This window comes from Arvicanthis niloticus, chromosome 1 (assembly GCF_011762505.2).
Source record: "Arvicanthis niloticus isolate mArvNil1 chromosome 1, mArvNil1.pat.X, whole genome shotgun sequence".
Taxonomy (NCBI): domain Eukaryota; kingdom Metazoa; phylum Chordata; class Mammalia; order Rodentia; family Muridae; genus Arvicanthis; species Arvicanthis niloticus.
In genome coordinates, this window is record NC_047658.1 from 95,021,169 (window position 1) to 95,040,499 (window position 19,331).

The 19,331-nt window shown below is 48.5% G+C and overlaps 2 protein-coding genes across 2 annotated transcripts; one reads left to right on the forward strand and one right to left on the reverse strand.

Moving 5' to 3' along the window:
• The first annotated feature begins 1,664 nt into the window (after positions 1 to 1,664).
• Positions 1,665 to 13,920, forward strand: Kat8 (lysine acetyltransferase 8). The gene is made up of 11 exons (XM_034501055.2): positions 1,665 to 2,499; positions 4,073 to 4,147; positions 4,223 to 4,398; positions 8,812 to 8,865; positions 8,967 to 9,131; positions 10,125 to 10,214; positions 12,512 to 12,652; positions 12,743 to 12,836; positions 12,939 to 13,089; positions 13,253 to 13,407; positions 13,743 to 13,920. The coding sequence occupies exons 1-11, from the start codon at positions 2,217 to 2,219 to the stop codon at positions 13,805 to 13,807; spliced, it is 1,449 nt and encodes a 482-aa protein (XP_034356946.1). The 5' UTR covers positions 1,665 to 2,216; the 3' UTR covers positions 13,808 to 13,920.
• Prss8 (serine protease 8) lies at positions 13,874 to 18,306 on the reverse strand. Its single transcript, XM_034501075.2, has 6 exons — positions 17,956 to 18,306; positions 17,699 to 17,716; positions 16,039 to 16,201; positions 15,192 to 15,463; positions 14,938 to 15,104; positions 13,874 to 14,822 (listed from the first exon to the last, which is right to left on the reverse strand). Exons 1-6 carry the CDS (start codon positions 18,038 to 18,040, stop codon positions 14,499 to 14,501), a joined length of 1,029 nt encoding a protein of 342 aa, XP_034356966.1. The 5' UTR covers positions 18,041 to 18,306; the 3' UTR covers positions 13,874 to 14,498.
• Positions 18,307 to 19,331: the final 1,025 nt, after the last annotated feature.

The following is a 19,331-nucleotide window of genomic DNA, read 5'->3' on the forward strand; positions in this document are numbered from 1 at the left end:
GAGAGGCCTAGGCAAAAGCAAGGATGATCCTGAAAAGGGCTGGAGTGGGAGTGTCCTGTGGTTGTCTTCTCATTCTTAGGATGCAGACACCTGGTAGTATCCTGCTCTGCTTTCTTTACTGCCCAACAGCAAAGTAACCAGTTTTTCCTAGTGCCTTCTCTTACTTTGTTTTTGTATGTGTGTCTCTACCTGTGGGTTTGCATCACTGCTGCAGGTGCTTGTGGAATCCAGAGGGGTTTAGGACCCCCTGGAACTGGAGTTACAGGCAACACTGAACTGCCTGGTGTGGAAACACAACTGAGATCCTCTGCAAGAGCAATGCATGCCAAGTCATCTATTTGATCCCCGCCCCCATGCCACACACACAGAAGGATTTATTCTATCCCCAATGCCATCTCACATAGATACACAATGGTCAGATATTGCTTGGGCCATAATTTCTGAGTTCCAACTTCAAGCTGCCTCTCTCTTAAGAACTGGGCGGTGGTGGCGCACGCCTTTAGTCCCAGCACTTGGGAGGCAGAGGCAGGCAGATTTCTGAGTTCGAGGCCAGCCTGGTCTACAGAGTGAGTTCCAGGACAGCCAGGGCTATACAGAAAAACCCTGTCTCGAAAAACAAGCAAACAAAAAGAACTGTTACGAAGACTGATAACCAAATTATGAATGAAAGAACTTTCAGAGAATATCTGAAAGATGTTTACCCAGTTTCTACTCTGAGTCACACTATGTTATGTGTTATTGTAAAAGTTACCAGGACATGCTGGGTATGCAAACCGTGTGGCAGAAGCCAGTCAGTTGAAACAATGGGGGGTGAGAAAAAGAACTTTATTCCAGTAAGCCAGCTAATGAAAAACTGGCTGCCAAGCATTATCATCCCTAAATTATTCCCAGGTTTCTTGCTGGGAAGTTAATTTGATGGTAGCTTGTATAAGGTGATCAAAGATTGGTGGCCATTGTCTCAGGGGTGCACCGGGATTCCTAATCACTACCATGTCTCAAGTCTGCAAAACCCAAGCAAAAGTTCTTACAGTAAAAATGTTTATTGTTTTCATTGACTAGTTTGCCTATGATGCAGTTCCTATATTATGCACTGGGCAGGCTACAAAAGGTGTTAGGTGTCCCAACACAATAATGAAGGAAAACACATCTTACCTGATCACTGGTGGGGAGGAGGGAGAGTAGAAAGGTGAAGTTAAACAGCAAATTAGACATGTGTCACTCCAATTCATCTACCAATAAGTTTACCTTGAATGTTGTTATAGAGCTTATACAAGTCTATGACTTGTATATATGGTTTAACCTGTACTGAGTCTCAGAGAATTGGTATACTGTACTCAGAGAAGGGTCTCTAAAGATTCTCCAGGCACTGCCAAGTTAGCTCTTCATCATATCCCTGCTCAATCCCTCGCTGGCTGGCGATGTTCAGTGGTAGTGTTTGCCTAGCATTAATGAAGCTCCGGGTACAATCCCTAGCAGTGCATGAACCTGGTGTGGTGACATCCTAACCTCAACATTTGGAAGGTGGAGGTTGGACGACCGCTCAAGGTTCTCCCTGGCCACACTCGGGTTTGAGTTCTACAGGGGCTACATGAAATTCTTAAGAGAAAAAAAAGTTTATTTTGAAGGTAGTTTATTTGGCACACCTGTTCTTTTCCTGTCTCAACTGGTTTTTGCTCCTATCCTGAACGAGAGACGCAAACATAGGGTGGGTAGCAAATATGAATCCCTGGGTTTTCGCCCCAAGCAGCCCTTAAACCTGATACGATGATAGACTATAACTGCAATCCCAGAAAGCTGCCACAAATTCAGCGAGTTTCAGGCTAGCCACTGAAGAGAGCCTTTCTCAAAAAATGGGGAGGGCATTACACGATGGTGCTCGCCTTTAGTCCCAGCATTTGGGACCCTAAGGCGGGAGGCTAAATCAACAAGTATGTAGGCAGCCTGGACTACGTCACCACAAACAACTCCACAAAAATCGGATTGAGGCCGGGCGTGGCGGTGCACGTCTTTAAATACCAGGACTCAAAAGGTAGAGGTAGGTGGATCTCGAGGCCAGTATGGTCTACATTGCGAGTTCCAAGTCAGTTAAGACTATAATTCAACCTTGTCTCAAAAGAAATCAGATTGGATTAATTTCTAGCAACAACAGCCCCACCGAGTACACATAAAACAAAACCTTGCCACGTCACAGCCTCCCCGCCTCCAACTCTCAGACTATGCCCGCCCCCAATGATCCGGAACTAAAAGCGTCTCTCCGGCCGGTCTTCGGAGTCACTTCCGGCACTGCAATGGCGGCACAGGGAGCAACAGCCGCAGTTGCTGCAACAACTTCAGGAACTGTAGGGGAGGGAGAGCCCGGTCCGGGGGAAAATGCAGCAGTCGAGGGACCTGCCCGGTCCCCGGGCCGAGTCTCTCCGCCGACTCCGGCTCGTGGAGAACCAGAAGTCACCGTGGAGATCGGAGAAACGTACCTGTGCCGGCGGCCCGATAGCACCTGGCGTGAGGGCGGGGTCCAGGGCCTAGAGGCGGGGTTTAGGGATGGGCAGGGCCTAGGAATGGGGCGGAGTTTGGGGGTTGGGAGTCTTGGGAAAAGGGTGGTGACTCAGGTAAGAATGCGGGACTTCTGGAGCTGAGAAACCCACTTTGTAATGGGAAGCAGGAGTCGGAGGTTAGCTTGTTGTCTCTTGTAAAGCCACCAGTAAGGTGAATACAGTGTTAGCGTATGAACATTCATTCTTGTCCGATTTCAGGTTTCATCTTTTTTGCTATGTCTGTTCCTTCATTGGTGTTTTGTTGTCTGTTTTTACATTTCTCTTGTCCCCTCATCGCCAGCAAAGAGGACAACCCAGTTTATAAAAACACGTTGCCCCTTTACTTACGTTCCTTTTCTTTCCCTCTTCAAAATAAACCTCAAGCTGCTGGCTTCAAAATAAACTCCTAGCTGAGATGGCTCAGGAGGTAAAGGTATTTGTCACCAAGTCTGATGATTTGAGTTCTATTCCCCAGGACCTTCATGGCAGAAGGAGACAGTGATTCTCATTGGTTGTACTTGGGCATTCATATAAGAGTATCCCCTACTCCCTAATAAGATACATATAATTTAAAAGACAGAATACATGTTGGTCATGGTGGCAAACACCTTTAATCCCAGCGCTGGGAAGGCTGTGAGTTTGGGGCCAGCCTGATCTGCATAGCAAGTTCCAGAAGAGCCAGGACTACATAGAGAAACCTTGTCTCAAAAACAAAATTAAACTTAAGCTTTCATTCATGTCTGAAACCTTTCCAGTTTCTAACACTTGTAGCAAGGGCTATTGCCAGACCAGGCCTTGTGCTGCCTTCTAAAGACTATGCATTTATGTTCCTTTTATCACCTGCGCTTGCTTTTAGTAACCTTTCTGGTGTTTTTCTGGCTAGCTCTTACCTTTATCTCCTGTGGTAATCCCATTCTTGACCCCTTCAGGCAAAGCTAATTGCTTGTATGTTCTGGCACATTTTCTTTCCCATACCTCAGCCATACTGTTAAAATTATCTGCCTTTCTCTGTCAGTGGGAAAACGGTAGAAAGCAAGATCTCTTGTGACTCATGACTGTATCTGCTCTCTGTGTCAGCACTACATAACAGAGTGCCAGACAAGCATTGGTTTCTAGACAGCTCTGCTATGCATTGTCCCAGTGCTAAGACTCTAAAGCCAGCCTTACCCTTTTAGGTAGGCACTATTCTTACTTTCCAGGAGATGAAGGAACTAAGGTTCAGAAAGTCAAATAATGGGGTTATAGTCATTTAGGAAATGTGAAGGAAGAATCATACATAAGCTTAAACTGTCTTAATGCCCAGCCAGCTCTCATGCCCCCCAAATGAGTGAGTGAGCACTGACTTTGGAGCTAGACTTAAGCACTTAAATACCAGGTTTTCTCAGTTTTCAAATCTCTGGTCCTCTAGCACCCCCCCCCCCCAGCCCTACCCCCAAAAGTCCTAACCTGGCTCAGCTTCAAGGGTAAATGGCAGCTGTGGACAGATGGATCTGGAAATTACCCCTCAGATCTACACCCCCCCCCCCATTTTTTCTTGACAGATTCAGCAGAAGTGATCCAGTCTCGAGTGAATGACCAGGAGGGCCGAGAAGAATTCTATGTGCACTATGTGGGCTGTGAGTCCTTGGGGCTGTGGGCCTGGGTGGGAGGAGGGAGGTAGCACGTCAGTCTCTCATAGTTTGTCTTAACAGTCAACAGGCGACTGGACGAATGGGTGGACAAGAACCGACTCGCACTGACCAAGACAGTGAAGGACGCCGTGCAGAAGAACTCTGAGAAGTATCTGAGTGAGCTTGCGGAGCAGCCGGAGCGCAAGATCACTCGCAACCAAAAGCGAAAGCATGATGAGATCAACCACGTGCAGAAGGTCCTGGCCCCTCCCCTTTCCAGGGCCCAGGAGGTCCCCAGAACAACAACCGTAGCAACTCGCACGTAAAATTTGGTAGTGTGCCATGGTATTTCTCTCGTTTATTCTTCATATATAAAAAATTCTCAGCTTATAGAGAAGACAGGGTTGCTCTCTCACAGCAAGGAAATGGTACTGTTAGGACTGGAACTCAAACTTGAAGTCCAAAAGGAAGGAAAAGAAACTAAAATTACTTCATTTACTTTGTCACCCAGTACCATGCTGAGTACTATAATATCTCATGGGGTCCTCCCTGACGGTGTCTCACCACAGGAAGAATGACCTCTTATTGTTATGAGGAAATAGGCTCAAAGAAGCTGACATGGGAAAGGTGAATAGCTGGTTACAAGGAGGGCAGGAGTTATGCCGACATCCTTGTCTTGTAAGCCAGAGGAGTATCAGGGTTAATCCACAGCATCCCCTCCTCTCCGCTGTTGCAGAGCAGCCGTGTGCTGAGCATCTTCGTTTACAAAGGGAGCACAGGTAGGTTTAGAAATCTTGTTAGGCAGTACATCGTCCTAGGGACCAGGCCCTAACCACGGTTTTGATACATCCTACAAAGGTATTCAAAATCAGGATTCTTTAAAAAAACAAAACAAAATATGTGTATGTATATGTGCATATATCTATATATTTCAGAATATTTAGTATATGCGTATGTTTGTGTGCTTATATGTGTGTATACATGATATGTGGGAGGAGGGGGTATGTGTGCCATGGTTTGAGAATGTGGAGACCATAAAGCAACTGTGTAGGATCCAGGGATCAAGCTCAGGGCCCTAGGATTACATGGCAAGCCCCAGTAGCCACCGAGCCATGACAGTAACCCTTTTTGTTTTTGTGAGACTGTCTCATGTAATCAGGCTAATCTCAAACTTCCTGCATAGCCAAGGCTGGTCTTGAACCCCTCATCCTCCTGTGCCTACTTCCCAAGTGTAATCAAGGGTTACAGGAGTCAACAAGCCTGACTATCTGGTCCATTGAGACTGTAGCCCAGGATGGCCCTGAGCTCTCTTCAAGCCAGACTGTTCCTGGGAACTGTTTCTCCCACTCTGAACCTTCATTTCTTTTCTTCTTCTGCCCCTCCTTCCCTCCCTTTCTCCTTCTTTCTGTTTTGGAAGCTTGACAGATTTATTAGAGTTTAAAAGAAAAACCCCAAGGCAGGTGGGCTGTCAAGTTTAGGGAAAGACTCATGCTGTTTAAAATGGCACGGAGGTGGCCACTGTCAGGGAGTAAAGTTTTAGAGAAAGGAGTAAGGAATCCCAAAATGTCCAGAAGAGGTAAGGAAAATGTGCTCAGAGAAGAGATAGACGAGAGAAAGGAATGATTGGGAAAAGGGAGCAGACTCATGCTCCTACACTGATTTCCAGGCTGAGAGGCTGCAGCAGTCATGAGGCGCGGCCGCAGAGTCGTTCGCTTCCTTGCAAGCTCTTAGCAAACAGTGCAGCAATTTTTTTCTCTCTGAACACTGTTGCCAGGCTGGAAATTTGTTTTGGTGTGGTATGTACAACATTTACATTTTGTAAAAGCTTTTTAGATTTACATGTATGAGTGTTGCCTGCATGTTTGCCTGTGTATCCAGTGCTCACAGAGTTCAGAAGAGGGTATTTGATTCCCTGAGATTGGAGTTAAAAATGGCTGTGGCCACCATGGGGCCCGTGGGTGCTGGGAACCGAGCTGAGATCTTTCACAAAAGCAGCAAATACTTCTAACCTCTCAACTGTTTCTCCATCCCTTTAAAATGTTTGTAGGGTAAGTATTGTTTTGAGGCAGTTTCATTTGACTTGTAATCCATGCATGTATGTATACACAGACGTTTCAACTGACTGCAGTGCCAGTATGTTTTAGTAAGAACTGTTTTCAATCCCCTAAGCTAGAAAGACTCTCCAGTACTGTTCTGTGGGCTGTTGCTAGTCAGTACCGTAGTTCCTTTAACCACCTGTGGCTCTTCAGAACTGGTCTGTACATGTCCAGTTTGACTAGAATTTTTTTTAATTGTTATGAATTTGAGATTAAATAGCATTTGCAGTTAATGGCTTGGACAGTAATATTCTTTTGGACAGCACAGGTTTAAAATGCTGTTCTCTGACTAGAATAGAGTGACTCTCAGTCATCATTCATATAGACCAGGGTGGGCTAAGTATTGATGGATGAGTGATTCAACTCTCGGTAAGTTTCAATAGTTATTGAAGATTTTTGTTTTGAGACATTGCCTCAAACTTAGTATATAGTCAAAGATGACCTTGAACTGGTTCCCCTGCCTCTACCTCTGAAGTGCTGGCATACAGGTGTGTACCACCATGCCCTGTTCTAATTAATGTTTAATTCTAAATAAATTACAACATTGAAGAAAAATAGTGGTTTTGTACTTCTTTAATGCATTCACAGAAAAGAATTTCGTTTTGTGAACATTGAGAAATGCAGTTTATAGAGACACCTGAAGAGAAAAATCTTTGTTTCTTGTCTTTGTTGGAACTGGGCCAACCCAGGGCTACTCTGTCATACTAGTTCTGTGAACCTGGGCAAGATGCTTTTTTTTTTTTTTTTTAAAGGATTTACTCATTAATGTTTAAGTGTTCTATCTGCATGTACACCTGCATGCCAGAAGAGGGCACCAGATTACATTACAGATGGTCGTGAGCCATGTGGTTGATGGGAATTGAACTCAGGACCTCTGGAAGAGCAGACAGCGCTCTTAACAGCTGAGCCATCTCTCCAGCCCCAAGACTTAGCTTCTTTGTGCCTCAGTTTCCTCTTTTGTATTTTGGTAATAATGAGCACTCTTTTGTTTCAAAGCCTCATTATGAAGGCAAAATGAAATAATAATGTCTATAGAGTGCTTGGTAGTTACAATAGCAGCTGGCAGGTACCCACGGGCCAGTGACCTCATCCCTTTCTGTATGTTTACTGCTCTGTAAAATTGAAATAATTCTCTTCAAGGCCAGGTATAATGGTGCATACCTGTAATCACAGCACTGGGGACCTGACGTAGGAAAGCTTGGTAGGCTGAGGTAAGAATGTCCTGTAAGCTTGGAGTTCAAGGCAAATTCCAGACCAGTGTGATATGCATACTCAGACCCTGTCTCAAAAAGAATATCATTAACAACAACTCAATACAAAAAAAAAAGAGTGAATCGCTGGGCAGTGGTGGCGCACGCCTTTAATCCCAGCACTTGGGAGGCAGAGGCAGGCGGATTTCTGAGTTCGAGGCCAGCCTGGTCTAGAGTGAGTCCCAGGACAGCCAGGGCTACACAGAGAAACTCTGTCTTAGCTAAAAACATGAGTGGATCTAGTCAGACATCCTGGAGGAGGCTTGGGAAGGATGTTGGGTCTTGAAGGACAGGAAAGAGCAAAATAATTACACGTGGTAGTTGACAGGGCTCTGAGGTAGCCTCACCTGGCCTGTGCTCTGCGCCGAGGCAAGGCGAGCATGTGCAGCATGAGAAGGAGAAAGTAGTACATGTGTGGAAGGTTGGGGGCTGGAAGAAAGGTCTTGATAGCCATGGATTTGAGGGGCCTGAGGTGGAGCAGGGAGTTTAACGAACCCTAGTCAGTTGTCCAGACCTAAAGTGGCAGTGGTTATTTGGAGTGGGTCAGAAAAAATTCCACAGGAACTGATTCCAGAGATAATCATAGAGAAGAGAGTTGGCATCCCCTCTGTTGGCCATTGGTTAGGTCAGCTACCAGGATGGGAAAGAAGTTTTAAGAGTGAGTGGGCCAGTGATAGGCAGTGATGTTTAAGAGAGGGCCCAGGAGGAAGAGGAACCTAGAGGTCCTTTCTGTTCGTCTACTGCCTGACATCGTGTGAGAAGACAGGAAACTTCAAGGAGCATATTGAGAAGCTGCTGAAGTCTGCTGTTACGGAGGGAGACCCATGGCAGCAGCAGGCCCAGGCCAGCATGGAGAAGGAGAGCTGTCATTTCATCTGAGTCTCCCATAAGACCCAGTATACAGCTGATGGTTTTTGTCAGGTGGGAAGCTTGTTTTTCAAGACAGGGTTTTTCTGTGTGGCCCTGATTGTCCTGGAACTCTCTGTAGACCAGGCTGGCCTCAAACTCACTGAGGTCTGCCTTCCTCTGCTCCAGAGTGCTGGGATTAAAGGCATGCACCACCTCTGCCCAACTATAGCTGATGCTCTTAACCCGATTTCACGCCCTGCTTCTCTAGCTCAAGATCTAGACTTAGGTGTCTGGATGTGTGGGTAGGTAGGCAGATAGCAGAGGAATCAGCCTCAACCAAGTAAAACAGATGAGATGTTGACATTATTATTTGTTACTGTGCTTACTCTCTTTACTATTATTGCGAGGTGAGTTCTAGGATGGGAAGGGAACAGGCTAACTATGTGTGTTCATCTCTGTGTACTTCTTACCCCAGACCTATGCAGAGATGGACCCCACCACAGCAGCCTTGGAAAAGGAACACGAGGCGGTAAGACAACGCAGGTCTGGGGACCAGATGGGGTGCTCGCTGCCCTTCTTCTTGCTCCTCATGGGTTCTGAGCTGTGCCCTGCCCCCTCCTCTCTCTGCAGATCACCAAGGTGAAGTATGTGGACAAGATCCACATCGGGAACTACGAAATTGACGCCTGGTATTTCTCACCTTTCCCAGAGGACTATGGGAAGCAGCCCAAGCTGTGGCTCTGCGAGTACTGCCTCAAATACATGAAGTTTGAGAAGAGCTACCGCTTCCACCTGGTGAGGCTGGGTCACTCACTCGGGGCAACAGGGATGAAAATCACCCAAGGAACTACTAGAGCCCTAGATTCTTCTGGGTGTGGTGGTGGTTTCTATAATCCTAGTGCCTAGCAGATGGACAGGAAGATCAGAAGTTCAGGGTCATCCTCAGTTACATAGTCGAAGGACTTTGGAGAGAAGGCTCAGGGGTTAAGAGCATTGAATGCTCTTCCAAAGGACCCAAGTTCAGTTCCCAGCATCCTCAGGCACCTGTAACTCAAGCTCCAGGAGGTCTAAAGCCCTCCTCTGGCCTCTGCTGGAACTTGTATTTATATACATGAGTATACTAACATACCAACATACATACATACATACATACACACACACACACACACATACATACACACACACACACATTGTTAAGAATAAAAATATTTTTTTGTTTGTTTGTTTGTAGACTGGCCTTAAACTCACAGAGATCCACCTGCCTGCCTCTGTCTCTGGAATACTGGGAGTCCCACTATGCCCAGCTAAAAAATAAACTTTTTAAAAGAAAGGATGACTTAGCAGTCAGGAGTTTCTTCTACAGAATGGGGACCAAATTATTCAAGTTCCTTTCCTTTACTAAGGACTGGTGTTGGGTTCCTCAGTACAAAAAGAAGCAACAGATAACTCCTGAGCAGTGATGCCAGCCTGTAGAAAGAAGTGCTTTACTGCAGCTGCCAGGAGGGGGCGCTTTTCACTAGCATAGCAGGATGGCTCCCAAAGCTGGACCTGACGTGGATGAATGAATGTGAGGGTTAGGAAGAAGCTTGAGCAAGTTATCAGCTTCTTTGTGCCCATTAGGAAATGGATCCTATTCTACTGATGAGAAAACCAGGGTTACTGGATTTAAGGTGTTGAACACAGGGCCTGTAGATGGCAAAGCTAAGAGGCAGAATTGGCCATATTGTGAGTGAAAACCACCTGGCAGAGATCCAAAGATCTGACATGTGTCCCTCCTTGGATCCCCAGGGCCAGTGTCAGTGGCGGCAGCCCCCAGGGAAGGAGATCTATCGGAAGAGCAACATCTCCGTGTATGAAGTGGACGGCAAAGACCATAAGGTGAGCTGGTAGCCCAGGGCTCGTGGGAAACTCTAGCCGTCTTCTGAGGCTAGTTATTATTGATATTATTGATAATAACTTGTAGTTATTATCACCTCTGCCAGGCAGAGGCCAGCCCTCAGTGAGGATCTGTATCTCAAGTTCAGTTCCAAGTGAGGTCTCATGGCCCTTGGTGCTTGGCCTGTGTTGGTACATAGTGAACACAGCCATGGGCTGTACCACCTCAGGACAGGGCTCCTGACTCTTTCTGGGGTCTCTTTTTGACAAGGGTGGTTCTGTTTGAGTAGTTCTGGAGCCTAGAGACAGACTATCTTGCCTGAGGGTGCTCTTTAAACAGCTTCCTCTTTCTGTGTGACCCAAAGATATTTGCCTGGAAGTATAGAAATTTCTTAGTCTGCTCTGAAGCTGCTATCTGCATTCCTGCTTTTCACAGGAATGGCCCTACTGGGAGTACACATAGGCTTTGAGGCCTGCTGTCCCCCTGCCTGCTGAGTCTGAGAGAGTTTTAGCAAATATTTGAGCCTCCCCTGAAGGGCTATGTAGTACAAGAAGAGGACAGGTTTCTCAGAGCACCATGTCACTTCCTGGCTGGCCTCAGACAAGTTACCTAACCTTGTTTTGTTCCTGTTTCCGCATCCATAAGACGAGTCATAATTATTTACCTCATCTGTTTGCACAAATGAGACCACAAATGTCAGGTATGTAGCACGTGCCTAGTGTCTAGTAGGCTGTTAGTAAACACGGCCTTTGTTGTCTCTGGTGACCTTTGGAGCTCAGGTGGCCCTGTGCTAGGGGAATCCCTGGAACTTGCCAGCTACTCTGGCTTCCTTTAGCATGAACTGTTAGGATGATAAAAGGGGCTCCCACTCGAAACTGGAGGTGTTTACCAGCTCCACCTTCTGTCAACTTTGAAGCCTTAACATCACAGTCCTTGAGCCAGCCTCCTAAGTCACATCAGACCAGCAGTGCTGGGCTCACACAGTCTTAGACTGGACAAGAGAGCTGAAGTGAGGAGGCATCAAAAAACAGGCATCCTCTGTGTGGTGACTCAGGCCTCTAATCCCAGGAGGCTGAGGAAGGGGAACTGCCACAAATTTGAGGCCAACCTAGGCTATAGATTGTCTAAACCGTAAATGAGAAGAGTTGGGTGTGGTAGCCCACGCCTTTAATCCCAACACCTGGGATAGGTAGGTGGGTCTCAGAGTTCAAAGTCAGTCTGTCTAGTCTACAATTCTAGGTGATAGTAAGACCCTTTCTCAAAAATAAAAAGTGAAAAAGAGCAAACAACCACCCCCCCAAACCCTTTAAATCTGTACTAGAAACCCATATGCAAGGTGCTGTTGTCTCTCCTAGTGCTGGCCCTGGCAGGCCTCTGTGTCTGTGTTAGATGAGGCCAGCAAATGTGTCTAGCTGCACAGGCGGCTCAGGCCTCTCCACTTGTCAGCTGCCAGCTTCTGCTTAGCAGCTTTGTACTGACTGCTTCTGGCTCACCTGTGAATGAGCCAGAGCCGGGCCCAGCTGAGTTTGTGCCCTGGCATTTACCAGCCTTGGGATCTAAGCCATTTTCCCTTCCGAGCCTCAGTTTTCTGCTCTGAAACACAAGATAATGTCTGTAAAGATTGATGCATGGAAAACCCTACCCTTTATTCGGCCCTGAAAAGTGGCTGGATGGATCAGCAGGTAAAAGTGCTCCTTATGTGAGCCTGGCGGCCCGAGTTTATCCTGGAACCCAAAATGGAAGGAGAGAACCAACACCCAGAAGTTGGCTTTCACATGCATGCCATGATGTTTGTGTCTCTTCCCCACTAACAAAATTTAATATTTTTAAAAATGTCAGATAGTTAGGCATAATGACCTTTAATCCTCAAACTCAGGAGGAAAAGGCAGGCAGACACTTTGTGTTTGAGGCCAGTCTGATCTGCAAAATAGATTCCAAGCCAGCCGGGTCTACACAGTGAAACCCTGGATGGATGGATGGATGGATGGATGGATGGATGGAAGAAAGAAAAGCTGGTTTGCACAGTGAGACCCCTCCTAAACAAATCATTAAAAGGGAAGCCATGGTCAGTTCAGCTCTCCTGTTCCTGTTAGTGCAACAGACTTCACTCTGAGCCTCCAGTCCACCTCACTGACGAGACGACTCCCTTCTGCTTGGAATCCTATGTTCTGAGGAGGGGTCTACTTCCTTTGCCTGTCTCTGGCTCCTCTGTGCAACCTGTTGCTTAGAGAGCTGCAGAGAGGTTGCCAACTGGTCCCTGTATGTGTTTGCTTACCCTGTCTCTACCTTCTATCCCTAGATATATTGTCAGAACCTGTGCCTGCTGGCCAAGCTTTTCCTGGACCACAAGACCTTGTATTTTGATGTGGAGCCCTTTGTCTTTTACATTTTGACAGAAGTAGATAGGCAGGGGGCTCACATTGTCGGCTACTTTTCTAAGGTACTAGACTGGAGAGCCTGGGAAGAGGGTGTTATTAACTAGAATGGGGGCTAGCACTTCCAGAGGACCTGAATACCCCATACTCTACAGGAGAAGGAATCCCCAGATGGAAACAACGTGGCCTGCATCCTGACCCTGCCTCCCTACCAGCGGCGTGGTTATGGGAAGTTTCTCATCGCCTTCAGTGAGTAGCCGCTGCAGCCTAGGATGTGGGTACTATAGTTGGGGATGCTGAGGGCTGCGGTGGGGAGAGGCTGGATCCTAAGATTCTTTCTGCCACTGCCAGGTTATGAGCTCTCTAAGCTTGAGAGTACTGTAGGCTCCCCAGAGAAGCCACTGAGTGACTTGGGCAAACTCAGCTACAGAAGCTACTGGTCATGGGTCTTGCTGGAGATCCTGCGAGACTTCCGGGGCACGTTGTCTATCAAAGATCTTAGGTAAGAGCCACGGTCTCTAGCCAGGTCTAGAATACACTGTCCCATTAAGGGACCTTGTGAAGAATCTCTTGGAACCCTACAGGAAGGGGGTCTCCTAAGATTGGTCATGAATCTTGTCCCTCATCCTTTTGCTGATTCCATGGGCTGGCATCCTTCTCTACAGCCAGATGACCAGCATCACGCAGAATGACATCATCAGTACTCTGCAGTCCCTCAACATGGTCAAGTACTGGAAGGGCCAGCATGTGATCTGTGTCACACCTAAGCTGGTAGAGGAACACCTCAAAAGCGCCCAGTATAAGAAACCACCTATCACAGGTGTGTGGAATGCTGCTGTGTGCGGTGTGTGTGTGCACTGTGTGTAGGGGATAGGTGGCATGTGCAAGAGCACATGTGTGTTTTGGCAGGGTGGGATAAGAACCAAGGCCTCTTTTTTTGGCTGTTACAAGATCCCAAACCAGTTGAACCAGTTTCTAGGATGGCAGCCTAGAGGTGGTTACTCATTCCTGGGATCCCCTCCCCCGAAGTCCAAGGCTCCCTTTTGTTCTTGTCTGGTGAAGGTGAAACCTGGCCTGGCCCCAGAGGAGCAGCCAGGTGGAAGCAGACTTGGCCCAGAGGCCCTGCTTACCTCTCATGCCTCTTCTCTCCCACAGTGGACTCTGTCTGCCTCAAGTGGGCACCTCCGAAGCACAAACAAGTCAAGCTTTCCAAGAAGTGAGTGGCCTGCGCCCTGCTTTGGATCTGTGTTTCCCCGGCCTCTAACCTGTAAATATGTGTACAGACCTGTTTTGTGTCATTTATTAATAAAGTAAATTCTGCTGGTGCACTGGACTTTGGAGGTATGCAGAGGTGCCGTGCCAAAGGGTGATATTCTTCATTTCATCTCACATACAGCCAGCTGTGTTAAAAACATTTATCCTTGCCCCTTTTACTCCTCACCCTGATCCAAGCCCCAGCCAGCTCCGGTGGGGGCTCAGTCCTCCGGAGTCCAGGAGATTAAGGCTGCTGTCTTTCCTGTCAGAAAGACAGGCAAAGTCCAGGAGGCAGGAAGAGGACGAAGTGAAGGGCTCATAGGGCAGGGTGGGCAGGGCCCTGAAGCCAGCCTTCTGCAGCAGTCAGCTAGGCAGCGGCCCTGAGTGCTAGATACAGGTTGAAGTGAGGGTTCCTGTTCCTAGCTGAGGCTTCTGGGAGCTCCATAGGAGCCTAACCAATAAGCTGCAGATATTAGAAGGGTGGCTAGAATTCCTGGCCCATTCCACAGGCTGTAAACTTCTCCGCCCTAGATTATAATTCCAAAGAGCAAATGCAGAAGAGTGGGCTCAAAGATCAAGTCTGCGTGCTGCCCTCCCAAACAGTCTTTGGGCGCGCTGTGGTCCTGGAAGCATGGTCAACTTTGAGGGTTAAGTAGCTTAATGTTCAAGCCAAAGGCAGAAGAGGCTCAGGGTCAGACCCAGTGGCAGGAAAAGTATGGGCCTTAACAATTCCTGGGCTGCAGCTGAGTTGAAGACAGGATGGTGGTTGCAGAGGTGGCCATCCGGCTGGGACTCCTGAGTCTGGGGGACAACACGAGGTTGGAGTTCTGCCACATGGTGGTGGATCCAGGAAGCATAGGTAGATGTCAGAGTATATACTCCAGGCCTGTTGGGGGCACCACAGGCATCACCCCAACTCACAATGCCAGCCAAATACCAGAGGCCCTCCATGGGACAAGAGAGTGGGCCTCCAGAGTCACCCTAAGGAAAAAAAAAAAAAAAAAAGCTCTGTCAGGACAGACCTCTGGCCAATAGTCATCCATGTCAGACACATTCAGCCCTCCACCACTCAGGTTATACTTGTCTCCTCTGTTACCTGGCAAGCATCCTTGCCCCCCTTCACATAGCCAGCACACAGCATGTCCTGCTGGATAGTGTGGGGTTCTTCAGGCACCGCATTAATGTTGTACAGGCAGCTACAGGTTTCACGGCTGATGAGTGGTACCTCGAGCTGCTGCAGAGGCCTGGGGGTCTGGAGACTCACTGTGGGGACAAAATGTGGTTACTCATGATCCACAATCTCAGTCAGCCTCCCTTCCTTGACCTTTGGCACCCAGTGCCCCACCTCACCTGAAGGAGCCACATGACCCCATCCTGTGACAGTACAGAGAAGGCCATTGGGAAAGGAGGCATTGGCTGCAGGGAGGCAGATGGGTCTGATGTAGCGGGAGAAGGTGACAGGGCTGCTGAGGCGGATGAGTGCGATGTCACCCTCGGAGCCCTCTTCTCGGTAGCTTGAGTGGGAGATGATCTGAGCCACTGTGTGGACCACAGTGTCATTGCTGTAGGAGTCTAGCTGGTGGGCCCCCAGCTTTACCTCATACTCTTGCCTGCTGTGTTCTCTGCAGGCAGAGAGGCAAAGGGTAAGAGCTGAGGGACCTCTTCTGTCCCCTGACTCCTCTTCCTCACGTGTCCTCCCTCAGATTTTGATCCAAGCAGCACTCAAGGGCCTAGTTTTACCCCATGCACCTTACCCTTCACTTTTACCTCTGATTGGTTTCTTCTTTTCTTTTTGAAACAGAATCTCACTATGTATCTTGAGCTGGCCTGGAACTCTATACCAACCAGGCTGGCCTTGAACTCATAGAGATCAACGAGATCAACCTGCCTTTGCCTACCTAGTGCTAGGATTAAAAGCATGACTTCTTTGTGTGGCCTAAGAATACTGATCCTCCTAAGCCCACACCAGGAACTAGTCCAACCTATGATCTGGACTACATACCTGTATGACATACTTGTTTCTGGAGTCTAATGTGTTCCAAGCTGGCCTTAAATTTACTATGTAGTAGCTATGGATGACCTTGAACTTCTGGTCCTGCCTTCACCTCCCAAGTACTGAGATTTCAGGCCGGTGTCATCCAACCCCTGTTTCCAGCCCACTTTTGACCCTCACTCTGCCCCTCCACCGAGTTGGTACCTGGGGAAGCAGTGAGCAGCTGACACCACCCATTGATTTGACACGAGAGACCCTCCACAAACATGGACGCCATTGTAGGTGATGCTGACCTGCCAGGGCCACTGACCAGGCTTTGCACTGCCACCACCTGTGATGCGTGGCTGGATGACTGCACCACAGGAGGCTGCCCGGGAGAAAAGGGGAAGGTGAGGTCAGGCCTTTCTGTGATCCCCACAGCCGTCCTTAGCCCTGCCACCCTGAGACTTGGTTCAGAGCCTGGGAAGTGCATTCATACTCAGCACTCAGCTCCCTTCCCCCGCCCTTGGCTCAGGCGGCTGTGAGTTCAGTGCCTGTGCTGTGTATTCCAGTGTCATGTCAGCCCCTTGTAAGCCTTCTCGCCTGTCCAGTCTATCCCTTTCCAACCTGGCCAAATCAGTCTTCTAACCTCTTCCACGGCTCCATGCTGACCTTAACATACATCACAGGGGTAGGAGAGGTAAGGCCTCTTGCGAAGGCCTGCATGTGGTTCCCACCAACTACATGACAGCTCACAACTGCCCCTAACTCTAGTTCCAGTAGATCTGATACCTTCTTCTCACCTCCAAAGGCATCAGGCATTCATGTGATACACAGGCATTTATACAGGCAAAATACTCAATTTTGAAGAATTAAAAAAACCCAAACATTCCAGATAATATATATGGCACTATCCTCTGACTGTCACACAGCACACTTCCTGTCACACACACTGGGCCATCCACTCCTCACCTCTGTGAAGACCAGCCACTCTACTCTGAATGCCTTTTCAGCCCTTCTTCACTAGGCCAGAGAGCCATCCAGGCACAGTTCCCCCACCCCCAGCCTGTTCTGATCAAGCCGGTTAAGTCACAGGTGTCCCTCTCAGCTTCCAGGGCCCTCTTCACAGTGTCCCGGCTGACACCTGTTCTCATGCTTATGACTGTTCCAACTGCACCAACCTGAGCAGTTACCTAGAGACACACCTGTTTCCACCTTATCCCCGCATTTGCTGGGCATACAAGAACTATGGATGTGGTTGAATATCAAAACAAAGTTGGATTCCTCAGGTTGGGGACCTGTCCATGTCCCCCCCCCCCCCCCGCTACTCCCCCTCCCCCCCGCCCCGCAAGCTAGCAGTTGGCAGAGAAAATACCAAGCTAGACTCTTCCTTCATTTCTTCATAATCATGACAATGGCTACTACTCAGAGTGCAGCTGAGGCTCCTCTAGGCCCCAAGGGGCTTTCACTGTCCAATCTCCCAGACCTCCTTACAGCCCTAGAAGGACAGAACTGACAGCTTTTCAAGGCAAAGAAACAGGGGCTTAGAAACATAAGAAGACAACGCCACTAAATAGTTACTAAATAGTTATGCTCAGACTGAAAACCGGTCTCCACTGGAGCTGCTCCGTGTAGTTTCCCTCAGAACCACCTCACCTACCCACACTGAGAGTCAGGCTTCGATTATGCCCTTGGATAACTCACTGCTTCTCTTCACCTCAGTTTCCTCATAAAACAAGAGCCAAGATTCCCACACACTCAGAGCTGTTGGAACACTTAGTGTGGATAGGTGAGCAAGCTCAGCTGGGCGACAAGTGCTCACAACCCACCAGGGGACTCGGAACCGCAGTGCCCTCACTTCCCCAATGCCCGCAGAAAGCCTCACCTTCAGTCCTGTCAGCTCCTGGAGGGAAAGAAGGAGAGAGAGTTGGCAGGGAGGCATGACCTGAGTCCCTAGACCCCTTCACACCAATCGCCTTCCCAGAGGGCAACTACTTGTTTCGGGGACTAACAGGAGAAGATCGGTACACATTAGGAACACCGAGATTCATGAACTCAGGATGAAGCTGTGCTCTACACGGGGGTCTGCCTGCTCTCCCCAGAGCTTTCTCCAGCCCTCCCTCTCCGCTGATTCATACTTACCGACTCTTGACTGGAGCAATCCAATAAGGAGCAGAATGGTCACAGCTTCCAGCTGCCCGGGTCCCAGGCCCACCCTTAGGGCCATGGCCCAGGACAAAGGTCCCCTGAAGGAGACTCTAGGTAGAAAGGGAAGAACTAGAAGGCTGGTTTTGGAGGCAGGATCTAGGTGTGGGCTCAGAAGTGAGGAATCCCAGGATCTAGGCTGGGAAGGTGAAGCAGGCTTCTCGGCAGGAAATGGCCACGGGGAAGACGGGACACGCCTTTAGTCTCTGCAGTGACCAGTGTGGACCTGTTCTGCCTTACAACCTGGTCAACACAGAGACCTCTCCAGGCACTTCGGCAGGAACCAACTACCTGTAGGCTCCTCCCTTAGCCACGCCCTCCTTCTCTGAAAGGAGGCCTTTTTTTTTCTCCTGCTTCTGACCTCTATGATCCTTTCCTGGATCCTCTCGCAATGGGGGTGCTTTTGGCAAAGAAGAAGTGATCCTGGCCGGTCAGAGAGCAGCTCAAGGCAGGACTAGAAACCCTAAGAGCCAGCCAACTATCCCAAGTCTTCCTAGTCTCTCAGTTATCACCCCTCCTTCTCCTCAGCCCTGTTCTCCTCCCTCCTCTCTCCACTCCCTATCCCCCCAACCCCCCAACCCCCCCCCACCTGGCCTGGTCTAGACTTCATTAATGAAGGGCCGCAGCCCCTGCTCACCCTTTCCCTTCCCTCCTCAGGCCAGGTATCTAAGACTAGGGCATGGGGGAATGAATGCCCCAGGCCAAGGCCATTCCTGGCAGGCCCTCTGTAAAAACACCTTCCTGCAGGTGTTGATCATCCGGCTGTTGACGATCATCCAGTAAGTATTTGCTAAGTACAGCCTTGTGGAGCTGGGCACAAGTGGCGGACTGTACCATCATGACCTCCTTGAGATGATGATGAAGTAGGGATGTCAGACTTGAATCAAATAACAAAAGGCAATTATTGAATCATTTCAAATTAGGAGCTGTGATAGACACAATTAGTGGGACTCCCAACTGCACCGTAGCTGCAGGGGTCGTGGAAGAAGAACACTGGGAGCCAAATCCTTAGAGGGCATGGAAAGATGATAACAAAGCTGTCGGAGTTGGGCCAGGTGTGATCACACATGCCTTAAAGCCAGCCATCCTTTTTCCTACTAAGGCAGAGCTGCTTCTATGAGTTTGAGGCCAGCCTGGTCTACATAGAAAGTTCTAGCATAGCCAAGGCTACATAGAGAAACCCTTCACTTAAAAAAAAAAAAAAAAAAAAAAAGACAAAGCTGGGGTGCTGTAAAGTAGGTAGGGTAGACGTTCAGGGAAAGGGCTGGCAAGGGCTCAGGAGTAAAGCAACTGCCGGGCAAGCATAAAAACCC